Below are 22,781 nucleotides of genomic sequence, written 5' to 3' on the forward strand. Positions count from 1 at the left end.
ATAAATTTGTTGTCCTTTTGTGTATTTTAGCTTGGTTTAATGTTCCAGTGAATAAAAATACCATGACGTCTGAAATGATTTCAAGAAACAATTTTATTAGCATATGAAATTAAAACAAAACAAAAGATATACCAAACTTGGTTTATTAAATCTATATCAAAATTGTGTTTTATGTACAAATGGGGCCTAATTTATTTGGAATGTTTTAAAGATTGTGTATAAGTTCTGTGAGTACTACTCTCTAAAAATCTTCATATTCATGCTTTTTTGGTGGAAAAATTATATGTCTGATGAAATAAAAGTTTGTTTTTATTTAAAACTAAAAAAAATAGAAAAAAACAAAACACTTTTTGTCAAAATTTTTTTATTCACAAATGTAGATATTCAAAAACTAAGCCATGTATTTCACGTTTTCCAAATGAGTAAAAATAAATAAATAAATAAGTAAATAAAATAAAATAAAAACATTGTCAAATTTGCTTGTCTATGGTCTGAAACACTGATTTTTCAACATTTTTCAAAGAGCAGTTGCACATAGAGCCTGAAAAATAAGATGAAATGAGCAGAAAAAAAAGAACATTACAATTTGTAACAATTGTATAAGCCAACAACATTAAGGTACAATGGGGTCAAAAGACATAGTTATTAGATTATTATAAAGCCATACAGCCTTCTTGGAGTTACATAGTTTTAAAGAGTTCTTCAGAAATATTAGTTCTTTTAGAAACACAATAAAAACAGGTTTAGTGTCACCAAATTTACATTTGTGTACAAAGAATTTTGCCATAATGATAAGATTATTAACTGTAAACTGTTTTTTCTTGTTTTTCAGAATTTACCATCATTATAAGTCAAAGACAGTATTTCTAAATTATTATATGAAACCCATAAACAAAAACTGTCCCAGTAAATGTTTGTATAAACACAAGTAAAGAACAGATGTTCTTCAGTTTCTATGTTGTTAGTACTAAAAACACAGTCATTTTCACCAATATTACATTTTAAGTGTAAAAAATCTTTACAGGGATAAATATTGTTCATAGTTTTAAAATGCATTTCTTTAGCTTTAGGTGGAATAGGAAATTTAAGATAATTGCACCTAATATTTGTAACGTTTTGACTGGTGAATCTTTGTACTAAATGTCGTCTTCTAAGAGATAAGGGGAAGTATGCATTGGTTAGCACTGTTCTGAGAAACTGGTTGTTACATTTCTTGTCCACAAAGGGGCAGTAGTGGACCAGTAAGGAAGGCACACGAGGGACAAGGTGTGAGTATAGTAGAGAACCTTTTAGAGTGCAAATAATAGCTTGTGGTATTGCATTAATAACATCAGAAAATGTTGGATTGTACAAACAATATTGTATTTACGCTTGAAATCATCACAATTAAGTAAATTCACTCTTTCATCCATTAAATGCAAAACTGACCATATTCCTTGATCATCCCAGTCTTTAAAGTAAAATGATTTTTTTAATATGGATATAATGATTGTTCCACATTGGCGCGTTTTGGAGTGTGAAATTATGTTTATATATTAATTTCCAGTACTGTAGGACTTGTTCATGGATTTTTGATATTTTTATGGGTAGTTTGGACAGTTTAAAATCACAGTGTAAAAGCAATTGAATGCCTATACATTGGAGAATATTTTAGCAGGGAGATTAAACCATAAAGTATTCATATGAGTCATAAAGTTTTGTAACCATCTTAGTTTTAAAACACCATTCATCAGATCAAAGTCAGTAGCATTAAGACCACCTTCCTCTAAAGACTTGACAATGTCATTCTTCCTTATATAATGACGTCTATTTTTCCAGATGAAATTGAAGTTGTTTTGATTGATTTGTTTAATAACAGTTTGTGGAATGTCCAGAGAATATGCAGGGTAAATGATTCTTGAGAGACCTTCCATTTTAGAGAGCAGTAACCTACCAAATATGGAGAGATCTCTCTGTAACCATGTATTTAATATAGTTTTACTCTTTTTCATTGTATTATCAAAGTTGCTTTTTAATCAGACTTCTGAGTTTATTGAGATGGTAATCTCCAAGTATTTTACCTGGTCTTTAACAGGTATATCATACAGGGCTATTTGAGGGTGGTCATGAATTGCCATGAATTCACATTTATCATTATTTAAGTGAAGACCAGAGGCTTTGGAAAAGCGACTGACTACTTGTAGAATTATAGGTATTTGTACCTCATTTTTAAGGAAAAGGGTGGCGTCATCTGCAAGCTGAATTATAGCTAATAGGTTGTCTAAAACATCTCATTTAATTTTTTGACCTCTTCACAGTTTTTGAACATAAAGCTAAGAATATCCACAACCATAATGAATAGTAAAGGGGATGCAGGGCATCCTTGTTGAATACCTCTTTTAACATCAAATCATTTACAGGTACCAAAAGGAAACAACACAGAACTATTGACATCACTGTATAATATTTTGATAATTTCATAAAAGGCGTCTCCAAAACCAAATTGATGCAATGTATCATCATAAACGAATGTTCAACTCGGTCAAATTTCTTACAAAAGTCCAAGAAAAGAATAAAACCATCATCCTCAATTTTGTCCCAATAATCTAATAAGTCTATAGACACCATCCTATTGTTGTTATTGATAGAGCGACCTCTGAGAAAACCAGATTGTGATTCACTGATAATTTGTGAAATACCTTCTTTAAGTCTGTTAGCAATAACCTGAGCAAACAGTTTATAATCCACATTGAGTAAGATTATCAGTCTTAAATTGTTCAAATACTTTTATATTTACCACTTTTGGGGATCAGTGAAATGAGTCCTTGTTTCATGGTGTTCATCAGAGATTTAGCTTTGATACATTCTTGTATGGCAAAGAAAAAAAGGTATTTTATATCCTCTTAGAAGTGTTTGTAAAAGTCTGATGAGAGGCCATCCTGACCAGGGCATTTCCTTAGGGAGAGATGTTTAACTGCAGTATCTACTCAAACATATCAATGTCTGCATCACACATTTCCTTCAAATCCAGGCTGATGGTAGGAATGTTGTGTTTTATACTGTCCAGGAGAGATGAGTCTTTATCAGAGGTCCATGAATAAAGATCCTTATAAAATTCATAAACTTCCTCAGCAATGACTTTGGGATCCATGCATTCAACATCATTAATCATGAAAGTGTCAATCAAATTCCTCTCCTGTCTCCTCTTTTCAAGGCCACAAAAATATGCTGTGTTACGTTCACCTTCTTCAATCCATTTGGCTCTCGATCTAACGAAAGCTCCTCTGGCTCTTTGAGAACTTCATTCATCCATTTAGATTTGAGAATTATAAAGGCAGCTTTGTCCGAGTCCAACATTGGAGTTTTCTTACAATATTCATCCAAATCTTGTATTAGTTTAAGTTCTTGTTCCCTCTAAGTCTTGTTTCTTTCCTTTCCAAAACATATTGAAACCTGTCTGACCATGAATTAAAAAAATTCTCATCTCCAGCGGTAGTAACCAATAGTTACATCATATCTGATTTCTTAATTGTGTTGCAATATTACTAATTCTAGATCTTATAACCCATTAGGTTTAATCCATGAGTACTGTCTGAGCTTTGGGTTTTTATTACTCCAGATATCAAGCAATGTGACGAAATTCAATCAAAGTGATACTAAAATGTGTATCTGTGAATTTTGATGGATACCTATCCAAGTAATCATCAGGTGTTAAGTTGAAGTCTCCTCTGATAAGTATTAAGTCTGTATGATACAACCTTTTATACTGAGAATTAACCTTTGTGATTTCTTGTAATAGGTTCTTGTTTTGCGTGGTAGTAATATAGCCATAAACATTTGTTAGAATTATGTCTGCATTGTCAATCTTTATGACCAGTGTCCATTGTCATCTGCCTTATATGAAATGACCTCACCTGGGCACTTGTTAAAGCAGATGGCAACTCCAGCTGATCCATTACTTCCATGGCTGAAGAGGATTTGTTGGATGGCTGATTGTCTTTAATACTTCTTGAATTCAATGAAACAAAACTTAAGTTGGCTTTCAAAACATTCATCAGCTGGATAACCCCGCAGCAATACAACAATGAACAAAAGAGTCAATGAAACACTGATCTCCATCATACAGCAGTGTAGCCACCCGCCGCCATATTGGTACACTGAAAACATCCTGGATCATGCCAACAACATGTGTCGCTCAACTGCATCATTATGGGGCTGTAAGACTATTATTTTAGTAATTTATTGATGGTTGTTGTGGAATGTGTTTATTAAAGTTAAATCAGAATGCATTATTTTGTTAATAAAACACTCTAGCAGTCACAGGGATTAAGTGCATCATTATTACACAAAACGTGTTTTTATAAACACCATTAAACTATCAAGAAAATAAATGTATTTACGAACAATGTGCATATAAAATGGAAATTACCATTATTATAAGTCTACTTTCTATCTCGTCATATGCTCTAGGTACTTATTACTAATTGAACTTAATGTAGTAGTTATAATAATAATAATAATAATAATAATAATAATAGTCTGCTCATTAACCTGTAAAGGACAGTATCACTGAAGTAAACAATGTAATGAACAAGACATGTTTAATATTCAGGTCAATATAAGTATACCAGAGAGTGTTTGGCTTTTTCACCAATGGTATAATAGAGATCAGTGATGTTGTAAACCCTGACAAGCCACCATTTGGTTTTAACAAGATACATTTGTCTTTGCTCACACTTTATTTGTAAGAAACTTGCATAATGTGATAACTTCAATGATCAAGATCAGCATGTTGAATGTCTCTGTGTTTTTCCAAAGGTTTATAATGTGAATAATATTAAATCAAGTTAAAGTTATTGTAGGTTTTTGAGTCAATAATTCATTGCAGAATATTAGCCAAAGCATTAGACTGATCTGAAGTTATTCATCTCCCAAAAACAATGAACTGATGCATCGACACACACTTTGAATTAAAACCAGCATTACCTGATTCAGTGATCTGGAACTCACCTGTTAGTAGGGTTGTATGATTTTACCCTAAAAAAAATCTCATTTTTTAAAGAAAAATTTGATTTTTGATTCAATTTTTATAGATGGTATATTGTCAAAAGTGCAACTTTATTGCTGTGATTGTCTTCAAGAGTTAAAATGCATAAAACAATCCCAAAATAAAAAGTAAATGAGTCTCTGTCATTCAACAATTTTAAGTTTTAACCCAGGTTTAAGCAAAAGTGCAACAGTAACTTCACAGTAGCTTCAATTTTCTGATGAAGAAATCATATAACTACATATTAATACATACATAGAAAAATAATAAACTCTTTTAAACTGTTTAAACTGGCCTAAAATGTTACTCACCAATTGGTCTGCATCAAACATATCTCTAATGACAATATTTCTAATTTAATAATTACCTATTTAGGGAGCTTATTAAAAATATTTATAATTATTAAAGGTAAACTAAATACAGTGGGTAAAAACACGTCACCGTTTTTTTTTCTTCAGTAAATGATATATTTCTAAAGGTGCTATTTACATGAAATGTAATTTTTTTATTATGTGTAATAATGTGAAAAAGACACATGAAGAAATGGAGGTGCAAAAAAAGCATGGAAAACCTAAGACACCAGCTGAAATCAACCAGTAATTAGTTATAAATTAATATCAGCTGGTTCAGTCCCAACTGATGGCCTATAAAGAAGATGTTTGATTACTCAATACTTATATCACCTGCTGTATATGTTGTGTATCTGCTGCTTTCCTTCACTTAGTATTAGATTCTTTACTTAGAAAATCAATATTTACTTTATTCATTTATTTATGTATCTGTCCAAGTCTCTCTAGACATTGAGACCTTGTTATCTTAATAAGACAACCTGCATGAATAAACATTATCGATAAATCAAATATATTTAGAAATAGAGGAATCAGAATCAGAATTCCTTTATTAATCCCAGGAGGAATTTGCTTTTGTTCCAGCCACTTAAGAAAAAAATCATAAATAAAAGAATAAAACGTTTATTAAAGACGAAAGAAAGAATCAATGTTATATAAGTCTATAATTAAATAAGACTGTTAAAAATAAGGATCAGATACACACAGTACAGTAGTAAAAAATAAAGTGAGATAATACTACTACTAATAATAATACAAATATGAAGCAGATATTTACAACAATCCAGCTGTGAGGTTACAGTGATGCATTATACAGTTTGATCACCACAGGCAGGAATGATTTCCTGTGGAGAATCTAGTTATTATAAATAACAAATTATGAACTGTTCTTTACTATATATATATAAAATAGACCGTTTGGCATATTCTGATTGATGGAGAAACAATTGTCTTCAACATTTTCTGATGACAAGATAAAGTTGCATCTAAAAATTATTTCTTTAAAGTTATTCGATAACAATTGCAAAGAATGTTTTGTTAGAATAGAATAGAATAGACCTTTATTGATCCCCAAATGTGGGAAATGCACATGTTGCAGCAACACAATGTAATATTAAAAACAAAAACACTGCTCCTCAGGGATGGGTTAAATGCAGAGGACAAATTCCATTCATGTCATAACATTACATGGCCAATTAAAGGCGAATGCCCCGATTTAATCTTTAATATTAAAAATAAATACCAGCATAGGATAATAATGCAAATATCCGACTGTGGGACAAAAAAAACTTTGGGAAAAAAAATTATTGAGAAAAATGAAATTAATAAAGTAAAAAACAAACGAAAGGCACAACATGAAATTAAAATAATATAAAAAATATGTGTAATTGTTGTAAAAAGTGTCGACACTCCTTGTTTCTGGGCTTTACACTGTTTAATGTTATCTTCTTTTAACTGTAAATACTGTAAAAAAAAAAACACTTGATATTGTTGTTGGGAATTTGTCTGATCCAGCAGGAATGTTGGAATATTTGGTGCTTTACTGACATTCATGTTCTATGGACTGATATTAAATCATTTTATTGTCTCTGTTCTCAGACACAAGATGCTGTGTTTAGGAAGACGCTGTATGCCAACACCACCATTTTCATGAAGTGTAAGTAGCCTCACCTCATCTGCATTATGGTTTCTCTAAATTACTGTACGTGTTTTTCCAGTAGATGGTATTAGCATCTTTTAAGATGACTATATACTATTGCACAAATAGTAATAAACTTCCTGGATAACACTTGATATTATTCAGATAAATAAATAAAGCCAGGATTGAGTGCTGCTTAGAAACTTTGCAAAAAAAAAAACAGAAGTTGAAATATTTTCAGATCATTGGTGAGCTTATTCCACTCCTCAATAAAATTTATGAGCATGTGAAATTTTGATTTCTGGGTCAAAATTATCATTATTATATTTATTTGTGTAGTATTATCCATAATCACAAATGTTTTACCAATTCTAAGTATATCAAATACATTTTCTATTTTATCACTGGCATTATTATTATTATTATTATTATTATTATTATTATTATTAATAACCATGGGAAGAAGCTGAGATTATGTTGCCAAGTGTCTTTGGAATTAGTTTTAGGGCTGACATGGTATTGGACAATGCCATCACCACTACTGACTTATGAAAAATGAACACAGCTTTTATTCATTTTGATCCAGGACATTCAGCAGCTCTGCACAACTTTTAGCACACTACAATGTCAGGGACTTCCCCGAAAAGCTTCAAAATATTTGGGAAAAAGGGTAAAAAATATGAAAACATTAACAAAGCAGGTAAGTTATGAAGTGTTTTTATTTACAAATATATATAGACATTTAATATTTATTATAATAAAAATACATTTTGTTTCTCAGGCGCCTTTTAAAAACAATCTAAAGGTCACCTTACATTGAAACAAACAAAATAATAAACAATATTATAAACAATAAAATGTGCAATAATACAATTAAAACATACAGTCCCATGGTGGATAGGAGAGCAGGATGAATAGTACGAGAAGGTGAATATAATTATAATAGAATATAATAGAATCGTACAAATAAAGAAATTACTCCTGCATGGAGGAACAGCAGCAGCTGAAAAACAGTTTTTGAATTCGGGAGAAGAACCTCCGAATGTTCTTGAACCTCTTGGGGGTGGGGAAGGGGACGTCTTCAACCATAGGTCCATTCACTGATGAAACACATTCCAGACCCTCATCACAATGATTAGGAAACTGTTCTGGAAAGGAACAGATTCCTGAATCACTCTGAGTTGCAGGAAGATGGAGTTCTTTTCCCAGATCTTGGCATGACTCCTGAACTCTTTCATTGTCATCATTCACATGAGAAAGAGGGACCTTGGGGACATCTGTCTCAATGTGTGTGATTTGGCTGGATGCAGGAGTGGGTGGGACCTCGTCAGCCTCTTCAGCCACATGTGCCTCACCATCCTTCACAGGAGTAACACTATGTGAGGCCTCCGTTGGCATTAATGCCTGTGCGGTGGTCAGACTAGAGGAAAAATGTAAAAAAAAGATGAGTACAAAAGTCAATAGAACAACAAGTTGATCTCCATGTGCGTGATTGCCTCCTCAGTGCAGTTACTCACTAGTCACTGCTGTCAGGATCCTGGCTCAGGTGGGACATCCTAATAAATGGATGCTGAAGAGCCTCAGTCGGAGAGAATCGCTTCTCCTCATCCAGAGTCAACAGGTGCTTGAGGAAGTCTATGAACTCAGTCCTGTCCTTAAACTCCTCAGCATCCTCTTCTTCGTAGATCTGGATTTTAAAAAAGAAAATAAGGATTTACTGTAGGTCCTAGAACAAGTTCAAACCTCTCTCGCTCAAAACATATAAGTGTTAAAAAAAATCAAGTCGTTTCAGGTGATAAACGCATGTATAAAGTAGGTTACATTTTAAAGAAGCGACCGCTGCTAAGTATTTGAACTCAAATATTGTAGAGAATACTTACATAGAGCAGGTCATCCAATGAGAAGAAATGGGGGCGCCATGTGGGCCATTCCTTAGCTTTCACCCTATTAATATCTGAGTATTCTTCTGGTGTCTGAGGAAACACAATGTCAATAATAAGGGTTTAGGATACGTTTAAGGCAACAGTCAAGGTTCAACAACAATAAAAACTACGTTTTACCAGGAGCCTCCATCCCAAGCCAAACTCATCTGCCTCCTGACAGAAGAATCTCTTGGTATGCATGCCAAATAGAAGCTGGTCTTCTGACGGCATACCAAGATACTCCACCATGGCTTTCATCTGCAGAAATAACACACAATTACACACATTATGGGCAGTTCTTCAAGACTTTATATCAATGTGTATGTCACGGAGTGAGCCGTGACGCTCACACAATAACCACAGTTAGTTACTGACCTCAGCATCTATGCAGGGAAAGGCCTACCAGCATATGTGTTTGTTGGTTAGCAGCAAACTCACCACCATGGTCACAGGAGCACTTCCATTTTCAGGAAACCAGAGGGACTAACCCAAGTCATGTAAATAGGGGTGTTTGGTGGGCTGGTGTTGGGTCAAACCATTTGTACAGGGGTGTTTGTGTAATTTTTGTTTGTTTTGGATTTTAAAAACATTTAAGGTGAATTAATTTACATGAAATTATTATGTATGATTGAGTAATTAAGGTTTGTTGTTTTGTGTGTTGCTTGTATGATTATTTGGTTTGTTATTGAGTTAATTGATTTTAGATGGGGTTTGGTTTGTCTGTGGGAGGAGTTACAGTTAGAGGCTGCCTATTGTTACGGCTGAATTTACGGTTGACCTCATTTGAAGACATGATTCATTGCTCTGGTTGAATGATGGAGTCCAGGAGAAGCATTGATGATTTTATATAAAAAATAGTTTATTCTAAACTAAATAAAAGAATACAAAGTGGAAACAAAAATGGTGACCCCCTGGCCAGGCGATCCAAAGACAGAGTGACGAGACACAATATTAAAGCCACGTATATCTCCCCTTAGTTCCCCCCTCCCTCCTCCCCCCCCGAGATTGAGACAGAGGCAGAGGGAGGAGGTGAGGACAGAGGGTGAAAAAAAGAAAGACAGTTTGTTCTTTTGGGTCTAAACAACCAGTTCTGTTATCTGTCGGTTGTCTTAGAGACGGAGGAGTGTGCGTTTGTGTTTGTGTGTGTGAATGAATGTGTATGGGGTGTGCTATGTGACATGTGACTGTGTGAGCATGTGAGTACGCACACAGAGTGCCTATGCGTCCTTGTGCGTTTATTGTTTTGGGGAGATATTGTGTGCTTTTGACAAGGCAGTTTGACCCAGCAAGGTTTAAGACATGAAAATCACACAATGGAAAGTTACACCCCAAGGCTTAAGGATTAAAATATATAAGTAATTATATTATTAAGCATAACTAATTATTCTGCCCCAACACTATAAAGGAAGCACAGCCTCAGTTGCTAGGGAGGACCCTGAGTGAGCAGACCTGTTAAAACTGATGGCAACAAACAGAGGGTAAAGTCCATGTTCAGGATTTGCAAAAATATAGCCTGGCATCTCAATGCCCTTTTCTTTTTGTTTTGCTCAAGTTTTTGGTTTTCTGTTTTGGGGGTTTCACTGTAAATATATTGCACCTGACAAGGAAGAAAAATAAATAGAAAAAGCTTGAAACGTATTTCTACTCTCGAGTCTGTCTGTCCCCTCCGCTGCCGGTCATCCTTACCACATTTGGTGTCAGAAGTGGGATGAAGGAGGTGGACTGAAGAAGGACAGGCAATAATAGAGAAAGAAAAAAAAAAAAAAAAATGGAGACCAGGAAGAAAAGACCTGAAGAGAGCGCTGCTGAGGTGACAGAGGTCAGTGGGCAACCAACTGCAGGTGAAGCACTTAGTCACCTTGGAAAAATGTTTGAGTCTTTCATGGAGGTCCAGCGAGCCAGAGATGAGCGGATGGAGAAGGAGTCAACCAGACAAGCCAAGCAGTTCCAGGTTCTCAACCACCAGGTGGTTCAGCTACAATTGGACTTGGAAGCGACCAGAGAGAGAGCAAGGACACCTCAACCACCTCCATCCCGCCCCACAACGCCAGAGCCGCCAGCAGTTAACCCCAGGGGTCGGGCCTACGAGCTAAAGATGGCCAAGCTTGAGGACTCTGACAATATTGAGCACTACTTGACCACTTATGAGCGCCTCGCAGGGGTGTATGAGTGGCCGAAGGAAGAGTGGGCCATTCACTTGATTCCGCTGCTGACAGGCAAAGCACGCAGTGCATTTGTGGCTATGGACCCAGACAGCACGACAGATTATGACCTGCTCAAAGAAGCTGTGCTGAGAAAGTACGAAATAAACTCAGAGACTTATCGCCTACAGTTCCGTGCCATGGAGACCAGCCCAACAGAGACACCTCAAGAACTTTACATTCGCCTCAAAGACCTCTTCTGCAAATGGACCAGGTTCGAGCAGTGCACTAAAGAAGGCCTGATGGAGAAGATGGTGCTGGAACAGTATCTGCGTGTCCTCTATCCTGAATTAAAGATCTGGGTGAAAGAGCACAGTCCAGCGACAGCAGCAGAGGCAGCCAAGCTGGTGGAAAACTTTGTGGCGGCGCACAGGGGCCCAAGGACCTATCGCTATGCTGGGGTGATCGACAAGCAGGCCTGGGGTAAGTCTGATGGTGTTGGTAGGGATGGCTCTGATGCTAGATTTAGTCATAAAAGCAAAGCTCCACCCCCCTCCCTGAACAGGCCCAAACCCTTAGTCTGTTTTGAGTGTGGCAGGGAAGGTCACAAGAGTCCAGCTTGCCCTCTTCGAAAGTCAAAATATAGTAATCTCTGCTATGTGCCCAGCCCCTCCCCACCCCTAAAAATCTGCCAACTTAAAGATCCCATCATCACCATAGAACTTAATGGTAAACCAGTTAAAGCCCTCATAGACACAGGATGTTCTCAGTCATTGGTTGAAGCAGAGATAATTTCTCCCAAGGAATGTAATTTTGGTGAAACTGTTGAAGTTTGCTGTGTGCATGGTGATAGGACAGAGTACGATACGGCAGATGTGTATGTGAGAGTTAGTGACCAGACCTTTCTTCTAAGAGTGGGAGTGGTGCCAAAGTTACCCTATCCAGTGCTGTTAGGGCAAGACTTTCCCTTATTACCAGAGCTGGTGGGTAACACAGCTTGGTGTGGTGTAGTTACCAGAGCCCAAGCTAAAACAGAACAGCAATCACACCTCTCAGAATTGCCTTACTTTGAGGCTGATGTCGCGGTTGAGTCTAGACAGCCAAGGGAGACGCGTTGTGAGAGGCGCAGGAAGGATGTTGGTGAGATGATAGAGCATGCCAACATGCAGCCAAACACTGATGCGACACACCCAGATATAACTGACATAGAGTTAGTGTTCAGTACAGACTTAGCAGAGGAACAACGTCAGGATGCCACACTTGTCCCTTGCTTTAAGAGAACTGCAGATAGTTCAGATAATTATTCTTTGCTGGGCAGGGATAAATATGTAGTGGAGAACAATCTTTTATATCGAAAGAGTGAAGAAGGTCTCCAACTGATTGTTCCTAAAAAGAATAGGCATGAAGTTTTAGAACTTGGACACTCAATCCCATGGGCGGGCCATCTAGCTTGCATGAAGACTTTGCAAAGAATCAGCAAGAGGTTCCATTGGCCAGGCCTGTATGAGGATGTTAAAAACTTTTGCAAGTCTTGTCCCCAATGCCAGAAGACAGGTGGGAAAGCTCTTGCTCCAGCCCCTTTGATTCCCCTACCAGTTTTAGACACTCCATTTGAGAGAATTGGGGTAGACATAGTGGGTCCCTTGGAGAGGAGTAAGGCGGGGAATAGATTTATTTTGGTAATTTGTGATTATGCCACGAGATACCCAGAGACTTTCCCCTTACGTGACATAACGGCAAAACATGTTGCCACTGCTATGCTCCAGTTCTTTTCAAGAGTGGGTATTCCCCGGGAGGTGTTAACAGATCAAGGCCCAAACTTCATGAGTCGCACTCTCAGGCGGGTTTACAACCTCTTAGGTATCAAACGCATCAGAACGACCCCATACCACCCACAGACTGACGGACTTGTCGAAAGGTTCAATCAGACTCTGATCAGCATGCTCAAGAAGTTTGTTTCAGAGAATGCTAAAGACTGGGACCAGTGGTTGCCATACCTGATGTTTGCATACAGAGAAGTTCCGCAGGCATCCACAGGCTTCTCACCGTTTGAGCTCCTGTACGCACATCATGTTCGTGGGCCACTGGACGTCCTCAGAGAATCTTGGGAGGGAGAGATGCCGAACAAGATGGATGTCATCTCGTTTGTGATGAAGATGAGGGAGAAGCTCTCAACAGCAGCGAGACTGGCACAGCAGAACCTGCGGGAGGCCCAGAAGAAGCAGCAGTCTTGGTATGACCGTGCAGCCCGTTCCCGCACATTCCAGCCAGGTGATCGAGTGCTGCTGTTGCTGCCCAGCTCTGGCAACAAATTACTTGCAAAATGGCAGGGTCCGTACGTCGTATCAAGGAAAATGGGGCCAGTGACTTATGAAATTGATATGCCAGATCGTCGGAAGCAGCACCAGGTGTTCCATGTCAACATTCTGAAGGTGTGGAACGAGAGACCGGAGCCTGCAGCCACATCAGTAGCAATGCTGATCCGGGCGGTCCAGGAAGAGGATGATTGCAGTGAGCAATACCTGCCGGGCCAGGAAGGGAGGACGGAGCTAGACCTGAGTCACCTGCCAGATGCTCAGCGGAGTGAGCTTCACAACATCCTGCCTGATGATCTCTTCATGGAGCGGCCAGGAAGGACAACGCTGGTGGAGCACCGCGTTGTGTTGACGGACCAGGGGCCAGTTCGACAGCCATGCTACAGAGTTCCTGAACGTCTTCTTCCAATATTGAAGGGGGAACTCGACATGATGCAGGAGTTGGGGGTAATTGAGCCCTCGAGTAGTGAGTGGAGCAGTCCCATCATTCTGGTCCCAAAAAAGGATGGAGGCCTGCGCTTTTGCCTGGACTTCAGGAAGGTCAACACCCAGGCAAAGTTTGACCCCTACCCCATGCCGAGGGTGGATGATCTGGTTGAGCGCTTCGGCAAAGCAAAGTACCTGAGCACGCTGGACTTATGCAAAGGGTACTGGCAGGTGCCATTGGCGGAGGACAGTAAAGAGCTGACCGCTTTTAGGACACCATTTGGGCATTTCCAGTTCACTGTACTTCCTTTTAGATTGCATGGGGCACCCGCTACCTTCCAGCGGTTAATGGACAGAGTCCTCGGGGGGACGGAGGGCTTTGCAGCTGCTTACTTGGATGATATTGTTGTGTACAGTACCAGCTGGGAGGAACATTTACGTCACCTGGGTCATATCCTGTCTTTGATAAAAGAGGCAGGCCTGACGATTCACCCCAATAAGTGCACCTTGGCAAAGGAAGAGACTTCTTACCTCGGCTACATATTGGGTCGGGGTGTCATCCGGCCTCAAGTGGGCAAGGTGGAAGCCATCATGTCTGCAGAGCGACCTACCACCAAGAAGCAGGTACGCTCGTTTTTGGGGTTGGTGGGTTGGTATAGACGCTTCATTCCAAACTTTTCAGAAGTAGCGCTGGTACTGACTGAACTGACACGGAAAAAGCAGCCCAATAAGGTTATTTGGACTGAGGACTGTGAAACAGCCTTTTGGGCCCTAAAAAACTCTTTATGCCAGGAGCCGGTGCTGATCATTCCCAACTTTGATGAGACATTTACACTTCAGACGGATGCATCAGAGCGAGGCTTGGGCGCTGTGCTGCTGCAGGTGAGCCATGGACAGCTACGCCCTGTGGCTTATATTAGTCGCAAACTCCTACCAAGGGAGTGTAACTACTCCACCATTGAGAAGGAGTGCCTGGCAATCAAGTGGTCCTTGGACTCTTTCAGGTATTACCTGATGGGTCGTAAGTTTGTATTGGAAACGGACCACAAGGCACTGTCATGGTTGGGGCGTATGAGAGACACAAATGCACGTATAACCAGGTGGTTCTTGGCTATACAGCCTTTTGACTTTCAGGTGTTGTACCGTTCTGGGAAATTGAATTGCACTGCAGACTTTCTCTCCAGAGTGCCACAGGGGGCATCTCGAGAAGGGGGGGGAAATGTCACGGAGTGAGCCATGACGCTCACACAATAACCACAGTTAGTTACTGACCTCAGCATCTATGCAGGGAAAGGCCTACCAGCATATGTGTTTGTTGGTTAGCAGCAAACTCACCACCATGGTCACAGGAGCACTTCCATTTTCAGGAAACCAGAGGGACTAACCCAACTCATGTAAATAGGGGTGTTTGGTGGGCTGGTGTTGGGTCAAACCATTTGTACAGGGGTGTTTGTGTAATTTTTGTTTGTTTTCGATTTTAAAAACATTTAAGGTGAATTAATTTACATGAAGTTATTATGTATGATTGAGTAATTAAGGTTTGTTGTTTTGTGTGTTGCTTGTATGATTATTTGGTTTGTTATTGAGTTAATTGATTTTAGATGGGGTTTGGTTTGTCTGTGGGAGGAGTTACAGTTAGAGGCTGCCTATAAAGGAAGCACAGCCTCAGTTGCTAGGGAGGACCCTGAGTGAGCAGACCTGTTAAAACTGATGGCAACAAACAGAGGGTAAAGTCCATGTTCAGGATTTGCAAAAATATAGCCTGGCATCTCAATGCCCTTTTCTTTTTGTTTTGCTCAAGTTTTTGGTTTTCTGTTTTGGGGGTTTCACTGTAAATATATTGCACCTGACAAGGAAGAAAAATAAATAGAAAAAGCTTGAAACGTATTTCTACTCTCGAGTCTGTCTGTCCCCTCCGCTGCCGGTCATCCTTACCACAGTGTATAAAACAGCTGCAACCCTTAGAAAAAGCACGTGGGTCATTAAATGGATGGAGGGATGGTGGATAAAAAAAGATGACCTACCATGAGATATTCACAGCTGACGGGGAAGAGGTTGGTATTCAGGTACAGGTTGGCCAGCATATAGCCCAGTCCCCACATGTCAATGGCCTCTGTGAACGGAAGGCCAAGACACACCTCTGGGGCCCTGTGAAGCAAAATGAATGAAATACGCTTTAGAAATCTGTTGCTTAGCACTAAGTACCAACACTATAATGACTAAGGGTGTATCGATTCATCCATTTGATCAATTAGAAATCTATAAAACCTCACCTGTACCGTCCATTATTCAGGGATTTATCTCAGTCACAGTGGTTGAATTATTATTTTTGGCTAAAAAGTTCCTGAATCGATTTTAAGTCACTGAATCATTTCTGATCAAATCGTTCTGAATGAACCAATAGCGTATTTGAATCGTTACACCCCTCATAATGACACAGGTTTGTTACAAAACCACAGAAGTCATTCAGGCTGACACACTCATACCTGTAGCCCATGGGCTGAAGCCATTTCCCCTGCGTGGTGGAGGAGGATGGATGAGCCTGTCCAAAGTCAATGAGCTTGACTTGTAATGTATCCTCCTCAGTGTTTACCAGCATCACATTGTCAGGCTTGATGTCATTGTGGGTGATCCCCAGAGATTGGAGTCTCTGTATTGCTACCAACATCTGCAGGGACACGATGAGAAAAGACAGAATTATAATGGAGTTCCTCTTATGGAGCTGTTTAAGATCAGCTTTTAACTCAAAGCTTTCTTAATGGATTAACAAGCATCATCATACATAGGATTTTAGTCAAACAATAAGAAAGGATCATACCTGCTTGGCAATGGGGCGGATTTGGTTCACATACATTGAAGAACCCAGTTTAGTTTTGAGGAACTGTAACAAGTTCATCTCCAGCAACTCAAAGACGAGGCAGGTATAGCTGGAGTACTCAAACCTCTCATGGAACTTGACCAAGTTAAACTGGTCTGGATCCAGTAGGTTGATTTTACTCAACATAGACAGCTGGAGGGGAATAAAAGCATAATTAGATCATCTTTATGTCACTATTCTCTAAACAGTTCATAGTTAAAGACCTGTTGGAGGCACCAAAACTAGGAGAGATCTAAACACTCACCTCCTCCTCCACGTCTTGCACAAACGTGTCCTTCAATATTTTTACTGCCACTAATTCGCTGGTGGAATTAACCTGGCACTTGGCCACTTTACCGAAGGCACCTTCTCCGATGAACTCAATGATTGTATATTGAGTTGAGCTGCTCTGCAGAACCTGCCCTAAAATGAGTTGAGACTCTGTCAAAGTGATAGACAGGGCACAAGGTTAGTATTCAGTATTTCAACAGTAAGACTCACATAAACAAGGACATTTTCTCCTGTCTTATAATTTTGAAGTTTGAGTTTTTTTTAAAAAAAAAAGGTCTGTGAATCCACTTCATATGTGAAGTCTTGCATTTTCTGTTGGCACACTCTAAACAGTATTATCTACATAAATAATTTAAAAGGTTATATATATATATATTGTTTTCAATATATTTAAACCAGATTAAAGTAATTTTCTAATAATAATTTCTAACATAATTTAAGTAAATCTACTAATTGACTAAAGTCTTCTTTCATCTTAGCAGATCAGAGTTAATCCTCATATTTTGTCTATAAAGTCTCTTACCTACAGCAGCCATTTCTCAATCAGGTCTTCACAATTTAAGCTTTAAAAATACACAAATATTGCTTATTTAACTTCTCAATACTTAGATCAAGAGAGAGTTTGTCCAACTGAACCACAACCACTCAGACAAACTACTGGAGTTATGGCTTTGTTTGGCTCTCTTTCATCTTGCAACCATGGCAACCATACTTGAAAGCTGCTGTCAAACTGCATTGTAAATGTATACATTAAGTGTTGATAAATGAAGTAAATATATTTGTGTACTGTACTTAAAGTAATTTTGAGTATCTGTACTTTTCTTTTTTTTTAACCTAACCATTAAATTAATAAGACATGTGGATATGACTGGAAACATTTTAAGAATTTATTCAAATTGCTGATATTATATTCCATAAACTTTGTATATTATGACAGTGTTTCCCAAACTTTATTGCCCCATGTACCCCTTAGCCTTTATTTATTATCACAAGTACCCCATAGTTCACGTTATACATTGTTTATTTTTGTCTGTAGGCTCATCCAACATTAACCTTGAATTTAGGCGTTTTTTATTCTTTTATTTCTGATGTTTTGCAAATTTTACAATTTGAACTTCACCTTTTGGTGTATTTTAAAGATGTGCCACAAATTATTATTGATGGAGGAGGAAAAAGTATGTGTGCATGTAAAAAAAAAAAAAATCTTCAATGATTAAAAAATAAACTGACAAATGATTCTGTGTACCTCCTGAGAGGTGTTCAAGTAACCCCAGGGGTACTCGTACACCAGTTTGAGAACCACTGTTCTAATACATAATGCACATGATCACATAAACTTTTATAAGGTCAAAAGGTCAAAACTTTTTGAGCTAAGAAATGCATTTCTTAGTATTTTTTATCAAAATGATGTGATAATAGGGTTGAAACTAGAATAACAGTTTGTGTAAAGTCCCAGGTTTGAATATTTGCACTTGTTTTGATCATTATGTTAAAGTTCAGAATAACTTTTTTTTTTTTTTTTTTTTATACTTTATTTTTTATTTCCTTTTTTACATACAAAAGTGAAAAACACAAAAAAAGCAAAAGCAAACAAAAACAGAAAAAGAACATGTTGCATTGCCGTGTCTCTACAGTTTGATCTGATGTTAGTGTCAGTGTGATAGTCTTTATCCTGTCGATGTGTGTACAGTCCATTTCTCCCATTTTTCCAGATATTTTTCTTCTTGGGTTCTTAACTTATGGGTCAAAAGCTCCATGACGTGAATCTCTTTCACCATTTTGAGCCAGTCATCTTGTGTTGGTGGGTCTGGTTTGTACCATTTTCTCGTAATTGCTTTTTTACAAGCTGCTAACAAAATTTTAAACTAATATCTGTCCTCTTTTAACACATTTCCTGTCATTCTGCCAAAGTACAGTAATAAACATGAGTTGGGTATGTCATAGTACAGAATTCTGACAATAAACAAATGAACATCCTCCCAAAATTTTACAATTTTAGGGCAAAGCCAAAAGACATGAGAATGGTCTACATTTGTTGCCCCGCACTTTCTCCAACATGGTTGTGGTACTGACAGGTATTTGTGTTGGATTTTAGGTGTGATAAAAAATCTAATTATATTCTTCCAACAAAATAGCCTCCATGCACGTGATGATGTGCTTGACTGTTGTGTTCTCCAAATGTCTAGCCATTCATCTTCAGAGATATTCACCCCCAGCTCTCCCTCCCATTTACGTTTAACATATGAAGTTGTATTCCCTCTTGTCTCCAATAGATTTTGATACAATGTAGATATTATTCTATATTTCTTTGTATTGTATATTCCAATTATGGTTCTGATTATTCCATTATTATCCAAATTTATATTATGCTTTATTTCTTTGTCAAAGTAGTTCCTTATTTGTAGATACCTGTAGTGATCCTGATTGTTTAAATTATATTTTTCTTTAATCTCCTGAAAACTCATAAAATTCCCATTTTTAATTAGCATACACATGGCTGTTATTCCACTTGAAATCCATTGCTTAAATGTCTGGTCATGAGAACTGGGGATGAAACGCCTATCATAGGCTATCCATTGGATTAATCTCAGCTCTTTCTCCAATCTATATTTTTTAACTAACTTAAACCACATTTTTAAAGTAAATTGGGTGATAGTGTCCACATGTTTAATCATACTTAGTGCTTCTTCCCGGTCTCCAATAAGGCCCCCGATTTCTCTTCCTTGTACAAATTTCTCTAAATTTTTCCATTTTGCTACATAATTTTCATCACACCAACAAATTACAGGTCTAATTTGTGCTGCATGAAAATATTCTTTGAGGTTTGGCAGCGACATTCCTCCCTTATCTTTCCCTATCTGTAGCGTTTTGAATTTTATTCTTGGTCTGTGACCATTCCATATATACCTTGAAATTGTTTTGTCCCATAGTCTGAATTGTTTCTCAGGTATCTCCATAGGTAGCGACTGAAATAGGTAGAGGAAACGAGGCAGAATATTCATTTTTATGGTCTCTATTCGTGAACCAATGTCTAACGGAAGAACAGCCCACCTATCTATATCATTTCTAATTTGTTTATCCACTTTGTTATAGTTTGCTTCGTACATTTCGTCGATTCTTCGTGTTAGAGTGACACCGAGATATTCCATTTTTGTTGCATTCCAATCCAAATTGTATTTTAATTGTATGTGTTCAGAGGGGTGATAATTGAATGCTAAAATTTGCGTTTTAGTTAGATTTAACTTATATCCTGAGCAGAAGCCGAACGTTTCAAGCTGGTTGATTAATATGGGAATACACGTGTCTGGTTCCTCCAAAAAACAGATCATGTCGTCTGCAAAAAGTCCAATAGTGTGTACTTCTCGTCCAATCTTTATCCCTTTAAGACCTGTATTCTGTCTGATTGCTTGAGCTAATGGCTCTATGAAAATTGCAAACAAGGTCGGTGATAAGCAACAGCCCTGCCTGGTGGACCGTTCTAAAGTTATGCACTCAGTCAGGCTACCGTTTATTCTTATCCTTGCAGTCGGTCTTTGGTAAAGTGCTTTAATACATTTAAAAGCTTTGTCATTGAGTCCAAATTGTTTAAGAGTCAGGTAAAGAAAATTCCAATTAACGCAATCAAATGCCTTTTCCGCATCCAGGCTTACTAAGGCTGCATTGATATTTTGATTCTGGATATGATCAATAATGTGCAAAGTTCTCCTAATGTTGTCATGGGTTTGGCGTCCTTTAATAAAGCCTGTCTGGTCTTCCTCAATTATGTCGCTAATAAAATGGTCATATCTTTTTGAAATTATAGAAGTATACAATTTATAGTCAACGTTGAGTAGTGATATAGGTCTGTAATCTGAACAAGTCTCGCTGTAATTTTTCTTAGGGATCATTGTTATTATTGCTTCCTTCCAGGATGGTGGAATTTCACCATATTCAAGTGTATAATTAAATGATAATTCAAGTAGTGGGATAAGTTGTTCGCTAAATGTTCGGTACCACTCAGATGGTAGGCCATCACTGCCGGGAGATTTACCTAATTTTAGTTTATTTACTGCCTTTTGAATTTCTTCTCTTGTAATGGGTGATGTCAAGAGATCATTCTGATTTTTCCCAATTGCTGGTAAGTCGAGTTTCTCAAGAAAAGCTTTCATTTGGTCTGTATCAGCAGATGAGGGCTGGCTATACAAGTCTCTATAATAGTTCATAAATGTAGTTTCAATGTCCTTGGGTTCATTGATAATCTGATTTGTGTTTATATCTCTTATCTTATGAATTGTCCTGTCTGCTTGTTGTTTTTTTAGTCTTTTTGCCAATAGTTTGGTTGCCCTCGGCCCCACTTCATAGTAAGATTGTTTCAGAAATCGTGTCTTCTTTTCAATTTCTGTAACTAGTAGTCTATCTATATTATCTCTGATTTTTTTAATTTCTGGAAGCAGTGCAAAATCTTGTGTAGTTTTATGTTGTTTTTCAATTTCAAGCAGTTTGTCATTTTCCTTCTTATAAATTTCCTCTCTACTTTTTTTGATGGCTGCTGTCTTTGCAATAAGTTTTCCTCTTATAACTGCTTTTAGGGCGTCCCACAAGACAGTGGGTATGACCTCTCCATTGTCGTTTTCCTTTTGATAAGTTATGATATCTTTTCTTAGTTCTTCCACTCTTGATTTGTTATTTAGTATTCCAATATTTAACCTCCATAATGTATTTTTCTCCTGCGGTTTTAATTTGACTTCAAGGTAAACTGCACAGTGATCTGATACGTCTGCTTGTTGAATTTCACATTTTTTAACTCTGTATAATTCCTTTTTGTTCATGAAAAAATAGTCAATTCGAGCATAGCTGTTATTGGGGGCAGAGTAATGTGTGTAATCTCTTTTAAAAGGATGTAATTCCCTCCAAGTATCCACTAAACCAAATTCTTTAAATGTTTTCTTTATTAATTTGGTGACTTGATCAGGTTTTTTTTTCTTGTTTGTTGTGTCTAATTTGTTATTCATCACAATATTAAAATCCCCGCCACATATTAGTATCCCTTCCATTTCCAAAATGATGATGTCTAGTAAGGTTTTAAAGAATGATTTTCCACTATTGGGTGGGGCATATACATTGACCATTGTCACCATTTCATTCTCCAATTTTCCTCTTACAAGGATATATCTCCCCTCTTTATCACTAATTTCTTTAATACACTCAAATTTCACAGAGTTGGGAATAAGTATGCTCACCCCTCTTCTACATCCATGACGAAACGAGCTGTAAAATGATTTTGTGTAGCCAAATTTCTTGAGCTTCTCACTTTCCTGTCTAGACAGGTGGGTTTCCTGTAAATATATAATTTGTGATTTATCCCTCCTTAGTTTAGCCATTACCTTCTGTCGTTTCACAGGGTTATTCAGGCCGTTAACATTCAACGACAGTATCTTGGTTTTATACTCTATTATTAGTGTTTATGGATTTGTGTGGCAATACAACTCTGAACATAAAAAACACAATAGAACTCCAACTATGGAACAACAAAAACACTGTGACTTCCAAAGGAAGGGATGTGTTTTGACATCCCTTATGGTCCCTGTTGGTGGGAGGAGGGTTAGGTGCCTCATTTCTGTGAGGGCCCTCCCTAGTAGTGAGTAGATACCCACAATTACTAGAAATGTCCAACATTAGGTGCTTGTTTGAACTATATACCTCCAATCGGTTTCATAAATTCAATAGAAAAAGTCATGAGTCAATTATCCTGTGTGGCCCAGGATTAACTATTTTAAACAAAACCCCTTATTCAAACAAAAATATTCATTAAAGTCAGTAAATAATATAATATAATAG

At 37.6% G+C, this 22,781-nt stretch overlaps 1 protein-coding gene across 1 annotated transcript; it reads right to left on the bottom strand.

The window, feature by feature from the left end:
* Positions 1–7,987: 7,987 nt before the first annotated feature.
* On the bottom strand, positions 7,988–17,565 carry LOC114460619 (homeodomain-interacting protein kinase 3-like). The gene is made up of 9 exons (XM_028442518.1): positions 17,488–17,565; positions 16,939–17,114; positions 16,635–16,826; positions 16,303–16,484; positions 15,841–15,964; positions 9,073–9,192; positions 8,893–8,985; positions 8,530–8,699; positions 7,988–8,432 (listed from the first exon to the last, which is right to left on the bottom strand). The coding sequence occupies exons 1-9, from the start codon at positions 17,498–17,500 to the stop codon at positions 7,988–7,990; spliced, it is 1,515 nt and encodes a 504-aa protein (XP_028298319.1). The 5' UTR covers positions 17,501–17,565.
* Between the last annotated feature and the right edge of the window lie 5,216 nt (positions 17,566–22,781).

This window comes from Gouania willdenowi, unplaced genomic scaffold, assembly GCF_900634775.1.
Source record: "Gouania willdenowi unplaced genomic scaffold, fGouWil2.1 scaffold_55_arrow_ctg1, whole genome shotgun sequence".
Lineage (NCBI taxonomy): Eukaryota > Metazoa > Chordata > Actinopteri > Blenniiformes > Gobiesocidae > Gouania > Gouania willdenowi.